This window comes from Zerene cesonia, unplaced genomic scaffold, assembly GCF_012273895.1.
Source record: "Zerene cesonia ecotype Mississippi unplaced genomic scaffold, Zerene_cesonia_1.1 Zces_u006, whole genome shotgun sequence".
Lineage (NCBI taxonomy): Eukaryota > Metazoa > Arthropoda > Insecta > Lepidoptera > Pieridae > Zerene > Zerene cesonia.
Window position 1 is genome coordinate 1,572,663 of NW_024045136.1, and position 9,080 is coordinate 1,581,742.

At 35.2% G+C, this 9,080-nt stretch overlaps 1 protein-coding gene across 1 annotated transcript in view; it reads right to left on the reverse strand.

Annotated features, from left to right (window-relative positions):
• Positions 1 to 969: 969 nt before the first annotated feature.
• The window catches only part of LOC119838949 (eukaryotic peptide chain release factor subunit 1), a 23,631-nt gene continuing 15,520 nt past the window's right edge, over positions 970 to 9,080 (reverse strand). The window contains exon 9 of the mRNA XM_038365101.1: positions 970 to 1,430. Within this exon, the coding sequence (XP_038221029.1) occupies positions 1,345 to 1,430 (86 nt within the window). The 3' untranslated portion in view covers positions 970 to 1,344. The remainder of the gene's footprint in view (positions 1,431 to 9,080) is intronic.

Below are 9,080 nucleotides of genomic sequence, written 5' to 3' on the forward strand. Positions count from 1 at the left end.
CGATAATACGTTCACGTGTTGTCACATCACTAGAGGTGTTAAGGCCAAGCCAAACGGAAAATGAAAAAAAAAAAAAAATTATAATAATATATACTCAAAAATTACCGACAAATTAAATTGATATAAAACAAGTCTTCGCAGTCTGTCCTTGTCTATCGCATATAGAACACTATTTACCTTTCGACTTGCACCAAACTTCAGTACGGTCAGCATATTCCGTCGTAAACCGCTAACAAACAATACATAGTTGAAACATTGAATAATAAATATTTTTTTTATGTCATAATCGGGCACCTGAGCTGGTGGTTCGCCTGATGGTAAGCGATCACCATGAACATTCACATAGGTAGTGCCTCTGCGGATGCACTGCCCGCTTTTAAGGGGAAGGGGATTAGGAAAGGATTGATAACTGGTAAGAAGGAATGGACAGGGAAGGAAACGGGGAACCTCTTTGATTATTCCAGATACTTAATCGCCACTCAACTTTGAGACGTGCTTAAGTTGGGTTATGTTAGTTTAACAATAATTATTTTATATCATATTACATCTTCTTTTTACATATAACCCCACTAAGTCCCCGAATGGGATATATGGGCAGTATATATTTCTTCCTACTCAGTATTTCTTAGGCTTTACCATAAAACCTAGGTCACCCACGATCCCTTTACGCAACTAACGATAAAAGGTATTCACGTTCTAAGTGCATTTAAAATAAACACATAAAATAAAAAAAAATAATCACATTATAATATTGGTTATACAACATAATTTAAAATAAAAATACTCAATTAATTTTAAACAGACTTTTCCTAAAATTAATTACTAAAATTAAACTAGAGAAATTAAAAAAAAAAACGTATTGTTCGCAACTAGAAATCCATTGAAGTATTTATGAAATGGTTTCTAATTAACATCATCCAGAGACCTACGAGAGATTTTATAAAGTTTTCACTATTCCACAGATTAACGAAAAAAAAAACGTTATAATTTTGAAAAAAAAAAATACGTTATTTACATGTACAGGATGTTGGTAAAATATTAAAATTGTTCAAAGATTCCGTCTATGGCGGCCGGTTATTACAGAGACTAGCCAACTACACCGAAGATATATAAATTTCTATTAGTCATAACCAAATGGGACGGAGATACGAGCATACGTGATTCAAAAACAGTTAACAATAACTCCTTTATCATTTATTATATTATTAAAAAAGAACTCCACCTGTGTTGCCCGGAAATAACTTATCCTAAAATCATGGATAAGTCTCATTAGTTCGAGGTCGTGTAGTGATGCACCTCTAGTGATGCGACTTGCAATATTAACAGTTATAATTAAAATATAGTCTAATAATCGTCAATATCATACAGATTGTCTATCTCTTCGTCGTCCAGCTGCATAGATTGGAAGTCCACCTTGTAGCGGAGGAGACCTGCGGACCACAGACTATATTAGTCACCATCGACACCACAGACTCTATAAATCACGCCATAGACAAATTAAGGCGAAGGTGTGTACGATATTATATTTATATTTTTATAACTTATATTAAACTAAAACTCAAGTTACATCAATAAGTTGAAATATAATCACTACTTTAACTAAATACTTGTAATAAGTTAATAGTAGAAAAATAAAAAAAAAAAAAACAAATTTTCTATTTCATATTTCTTCGTGTCTTAAAAAGACCAAAGTAACCTAGACACGTGGAATTGTAAAGGACAAGAATTGAATAAAAACAATTATGCAATTGCATGAAATGTACAAACATAAAAAAAACCGAAGTAAATTAAAAAATTCTTCATAGGTAAATCAAAAATAACAAAAAAACAAATCTATGAAACCTTGATACGTCAATATGTAATATGCCAATGGATTTGACATGAGTGCAATTAAACAGAAATGACGGTACAGATAAAAAATAAATCTATGAAATAATGACGCTGAAATGAAAGAATGCACCATTGAAAACAATCCAGAAACTTAAAATCAAATCCTGAATAACAATAAAAAATTACAAATAAATATTGCTTATTAAACTCTACACATACAGATCTACGTATGAAAAAAAAAAAACCAACAACATAGCCTCAATCACACCGAATATGTGAAAAACGCGCCAAAAGATTCGGGGCCAAAAAAAAAAATACAAAAAAAAAACATGCATCAATCAATACATTCTAAATACCTTAGCTCATTACCTTAGCTTCCACAGTGTTGCGTGACAAATAGACAAAAATGTTAGAATACAGATTATAATAATGTTCATTATTGTATTGTTTTGTATTAAGTTTATTGTTTTTTTTAATTGTAATTTTGTCGAATCAAATAAATGTTTCTTTCTTTCTTTCTAATAAATTTAGATTTTTCGATTACATATTTTCTTACTGTATAGGCTACTTAAAACAAATAAACTCTACTGCATTAATAACAATACAGTTAATTATAATATAACCATAATGTCAATTCTATACACTTCGATCATTAAAAACTACTACGTACGTTGATAGACAATCTTTATCCGTGCACAATTATTGTGTTTGTCAAAATTTATATAGAAAAAACCAAAGTTGAAGTAAAATCAACCTTATTACCATTACTTTAAGGTGTCATCACTAAAACGTACCAGGACCAAACTTGTCCAATCCAATACATATAATAAATTCAACCTTATTCACATGAGTTAAAGTCCTATTTAAAAATTACCAAATCGCCACCCCGGGTGGACATAATTCGGTGAGGACATTTTCTATCTCAGATTCTTTAACCAATTGTTATTAATGATCGAAGGTATACACGACGGAAATATCATTGGTCGTGAAGGTGAATCATCCGTCATCCGATCCGATCGCGGCACCCATCTGCCAATATACCCGCGTATGCGCATGCATGAAAATGTAACATACCAGAACGATTCGACATTCAATACGATCAAAAGAAAGAGACAGACAACACCGCGATCTCCTGACTCTCTCTAATCAATTCTCTGTGAATGCCTCTAAAGTTTCATTCACATTGAGAACGACAGAAGTTTTAATGGGGTAAGAACGAAAAACAGTATCGCTCACACATAAACTGGATGGAAGAAAAAAAAAACGAAAAAAGGGCCACAAGAAAACATCAGTATGACGATTGCAAATGTATAATATTATATTGAAAAGCCAAACATATCAATCCCTATTCGATCCGATGCGATCTTATATAAGTACTTCACTTAATCCATTACAATTAAAATTCCTTACAAAATTATAATAATCTACATTTAGAATACTAAAATTAGAATTATAATAATTCATTGCACTCAAAATAATAGTTGTAAATGACATAATCTTCTTTGCTTTATTATGGTTAAACAAAAAAAAATAAAACTTCAAATGACAATTACAAATTCGACGAACTTCAAAAATGGCAAGACATTGGGCAAATTCCAACGTCAAACGTGTCAAATTGGTTTGTGTTATTTGACTTTGACAGTTTGACTTGTATTGGCGTTGGTAGACGGGATAACGCATAGCGTATTTAGCGACCTTTTTGCATTTATTTGACCTTCTATGGTGATCGTGTAAAGATTTTAATTCTAACGATACATTGTATCTCATTATCACTTAACAACGAACGTATCATGTTTCTAATCGGTTTATTTTGATATCATGTGAAAAACTGAATCAATTGAAGCAAATAAACCCGATAATTCTCTAGTATTTAAAGGCCCAGGGAGTTAAAGATTCTTTAATATTCTTTACTTTAACCATTTTTCAAGTTCCGTTCACAATTATCCAACAGAAAATTATTACCATCCGAACGTGTATAAGTCTGCCCAGAAATCCTGACATAGCGTCTTTTGCTTATTTTTAATACATAATAATAGATAATGAACTGATAACTTCTATTTGGCGTTAAACCGGTTCGTTACGTAACGCGTTACGGCATCAGTCTATCTGGCTTTCCTTCATCTCACGCATACGGTAAGATCAGTTTAAGTTATTACTGTCCGGCATCCCGAGAATCACTGTTTTTTCAAATATCCCCCCCCTCAAAAAACGTTACCGTCTTAACGTGAGTCGGATACCTAAGTTTTTCTTTCGCAAATTCCGCCGCACGTTTATCAACACATCTATTTAGTATGCAATGCAAAACAACATTAAAAATCATAATTTTGTAATCACTGCTGACCACATGTAAAAGTATACATTAAACTGCAAACATGAGCGGTCAAAATATTCGATTTCAGAATGTTACACAAAAAAACTTTTTAACTCGGATTCCACGCTTCGTCCCTTTCAAGTAAATTAGAATTCTGAAGAACAAAACACTACGTTTTCGTACAACGCACGCGCCATGTGACTTTAGAAAACTATGAAACTGACATACTATTTGGTAGCCAGCCTATTTGGTGATCTACAGGGGTCTTTTGGCGCGTGGATGTTATTCGGATCTAACGCCGCCACATTGTAATGTAAACCTGTATGTATGTATCCTACCTACTACGCATTCATGACTTCGTCGCCAGTCTCCGATGAAAATTAGTTTCAGAAAAACTAAAAAATCATCTGAGCGGCTTCGTCCTCAATTCTCGAGACAAAAAGAGTCAAGTCAGTTGCTTAGCATCGGAAACGCATCCCCACGCTTCCCCCGCCATCATCCGTGTCATCCACGGCGTCAATAGACCCTTGTACTACTATAGTAACTAGGCTATAATCCATGAGTTAATAATAATAGCTAGGCAATTGCTTCCATCTAAACAGGCTTCAGAATGTCACTTAATAAGGCTACTTTTACTAATAACTAATCAATATTAAATTTGAACCTTTCGTGTGTCACTTTCCAAGGGGTAAAACTTAGCGATATTATAAACACTTTTTTATCATAGACTAAATGAGATATAATATAGGCGATCATGCTAGCCGATGTAAATGTTTAATCACGTATTGTATATTTAACAATGTTTAAATGTTTTTATAAAAGTATATAATGGTTTAACATCTACATAATAATCTATCTATATGTTATAAATATAATATAAATATATTCATAGCTTACGGGTAAGTTGAAAAAATTGCTTAATTTCTAATGAATATTTGCTTTTTGAATAGTTATTTTCTTTACATTATTATTCGCATTCTATAACGTTCAATTCTATGGAAGGATTCAATTTGCCCGCTGTTGCTTGGTACCATGACGTCTAAACGCAGGAGTGTTTCCAGTGTGTAGAAAAGTGACGGAGCTGCACAGGCAGCTCTATTTCCCACACTGGAATTACAATTAAACGTCAAGGTGGCCTTCCATATCCCTACCTTCATTCACCCCCCTCCACCCCCCCATTATATTTCATCTTTCATCACATATCTAACAATCCATTCTGTCATCACAAATTTGACAATCCATTTTCTCGAAACTTATTTCATCTCCACATTAACTCCTAACACCTTCATGTATACCAACATTATTTATACTAGACTAGAATCCTTCCACAACAGCAATGTACAAGGCTCCTATAGCGAATACGGTATCGATAAGGCATTGGATGTGTTTAAAAGGCTATCGCATTTAGAGGGAACGATGTGATATTCAAATATCAAGCATACATTAGATACTGTATAACATAACGGAATCAATTATACGACTCTTCAAGATAACTCGGTTATAACATCTGAATATATGAAGCTATTTCGAATCTAACAACATATGTTCCACACCACGTACAAACCGCGGGTCCGGTATTTTTTCTTAATTGTTTAATACAGGCTAATACAGTCAGTCTATGATGCTACATAGAGTACTGTTTATTCTAATTATATATAAGGAAGCAACACGGTTATGATAATCCGTACATTCCATTGCAATATCTATATGGGGCTTCAACTTTTTTGAATTCTCGAAATCAATCTATCCTACTAATATTATAAACGTAAGTTTGTAGCTATGGATATTGATGGATGTTTATTTTCTCTTTCACTACTACTGTATGGTTTTTTTATCAAAATTTTCAATTATATAGCTCGTACATCAGAATAGGACACTTAATTAAACGGTCGAAACCTTTTCAAATCGCTATAGACACAAATTTGACACGTTTGATATTTGACACAATATAAATATTATAATACTTTGGTCAGCTACGGGCAGGGGATTATTAGGTCATTACACTTTGGACAGCGACGCGTCAACCTACAGCCGTCGACGAACCGACGCTACACGCACTTATCGTATCTGAGGCACATTATGGTTTGTGGCATCTATTCTGTTTATCCGACTGGTTTTAGTGTCGCGCTGTCGGCGGCGCGCTGAGCGTCGGCGCTAACGACTGAAACGTATGAACCTCCATGAAGTGTGGATTGTTGTTCGAGAAAAACGCGAAGTGGTATTTTCTCGTGTTTGATTTTACGCGAGTGTTGTACGTTTGGAAATTAAATACTTTTTAACGGATTTAAAACGCGATCTATTTTCATTATGTTCAAATGGCAAAGATGTAACATTTAACATCGTATATAACGAATAAATCGCGTTTAAAGTCCGTTAGTCTTTAGTTTCCATAAGGCGTAAGTATCGGCGCATGTGACGGACGAATTCCAACAAGCACCCGTGGCCCCTTCACCAATGCGGCTCGACGGAACACAGTGGGGTTTTAGTCGGTTGGAATCCGACAAAACTCCCCCGCGAGGCCAGGGGTATCTATGCCAGAGTTCCCCACTATAGAAAAAATGGAATAACAACAACGAAGAAAGTACCAGCGTGTGCATAGAGGTTTTATACGTTTCGGCAATCAGCACCGACCGCGGTCATCGCGCCGTCAGCACGACACTAAAACCAGCCCGCGTGTCAAATATCATTCGTCAAAAATCGAAACACCCGTGTTGCTGCTAAACTACGCTTACCTTATTCTAATAAATCTAAGAATATCGGTGTAAATATAAAAATCTCGTAAACATCGATATAGGCACGAATTTTTTAAAAAATTTATTATTGCATAATATTCACATCGACGCACGAATACACGACCAGACTCGACAGTCGTCCGCGGCGCAGCTCCGCCCGCGCGTGCAATGAATGGGCAGAGTTTTGTCAAGTGTCAATACAATAGACTTTGAACCTTATTGCCACGAAATAGGGTGTTTATTCCATTGAGCGTTTCACACGACGCCGACGACCTAGGTGATTTTTCGACGGCCTTCCGATAGGCGAACGAATGCGAGTCTAGGGTTATTATAATGCGTCAATGCACATTAAAACACAGCGGCAGATCAAATTTGACGCAATCTCTAGATCGCCGCGTGTCATACTATTATTACTGTTATATAAATATATTACAATTATTTACTTAAGCATTAATTACGAAGGCCCAAGTAAACGCATACAGATAGTAGACGCGGAGATAACAAGAAACCTTTTCGACACGGTAGATTTAAATTAACCTCAAGTTATTACAGAAATAAAAGATTTTTTTGACAGTTATGAAACAATTTTAGTGCTAATTAGAGAAGTATAAAGTCATCTCCCGCTCATAGTTTAATAATACCAATACCATGAAGCCAGTGTCCAATTGAATAAAAGAATTTCAGCGCTTATCGCGAATTAAAATATGTATACACTTAAACCGTGCGGCGGTTGAAGTTATCAATAACTTATTTACTTTCAGATATTTAACGTACCTAATAAATGAGACAAACGAAAACGAATCAAAACAAAAAACTACAGTCTGACGCCATCAAGATTTCTGGGATCAGGGGAAGGGGGGGGGTTTACCGTCTTCAAACATTACCAATTCCAGTCTGGAAAAATGGCAGATCTATTCACGTCAGGCGCCATAGCTTTCTCACACTGGAAGTAATACTGATTTAAGACGCCATATCTACCCCAGACCAACGCATATCAGATAAAACATCCAAGCCGTTTGCACCAGCTGTATTATACTAGTGTGCTGTGTAAAACATACGTATGTGTGCATCGTGTTCATTGAATCGTTTACTCGCATCGCAAACGTACAGAGGTCCGGTTTTGCGATTCAGTGTTTTTAAGTCTCAAATTAGCTGTCAAACGAACGGTGAACAAACAAAAATCTTTAATCTAATCACTATCCAATTTATAGTCGGCAATCCATTTGTAGAGGCGTAAGGTCTGCGATCGAGCTTACGCCTCTCCAAATGTTCATGGCCGGTGGTAGTGCTTACCATCAGGCGACCCACCAGCTCCATTGCCGACAGCAACTAATCAACAATGAACAACGTGGATTTACATTACAACACCAGACCTTGACACAGCTGGTGTAAAAACACAGTATGTGTTGGACAGAGAATTGTACCAAAATACACCTTGTAAATTTCTTTTAACATAGCCAGTTCAAAGGACCTTTTCGGATACTATAGCACGTGTCATTTTTGATTGTCATTGTAGGGAAAGCGTAGGATGCATGTATCCTACAGAGGAATTTATTATTTCAGCTGTATGTTGTACAAAAAATTTTGAATCAGTACAAGTAATTTAGCACGTTGTTCGACGCGCAGTATTCATCAAAAACAACGCATGCTTTGCGTTGAAAAATTACAAACAAAATATTGTATAACGGTTTCAACGAAGTCAGTTTAGCTTAGCTCGACAATTTCATTTATAACTAAGCGTAAAATTAATTTGTAAAAATAGCTCTTACAAAGTAAATGGTAACACATGCTTTTTTTTTTCTCACAATCACACATAGAAGAGATGATCAATTGGAGCGCAAACGGGGGGTGGAAACGTTTAAACTGCCAACCGATCGCGTTAATTTCATAATCATATTACAGTAATTATCATATGAAATCGTGTCAATGAAAAAAAAAAAAATTAAACAATACAAAATTCAACAACCAATAGACTAGAAGACTCGATATAAAACTAAAAATGAATATACTTCAAGTTATGCCAACCCTATCGTACATTACAATTGGGAGTTCTCAATTCAAAATGGGTAACGCGTGATCAAAAACCTTCGACATTCCGGTTGGCAAAAGAAACACGCGAAAAAACAAACAAACAAAAACGCAAAAAATGCCGCGTTCCGACCGCCCATCCGCTTACAAACATCAAGCCTTACTTCAAGCTACATTAC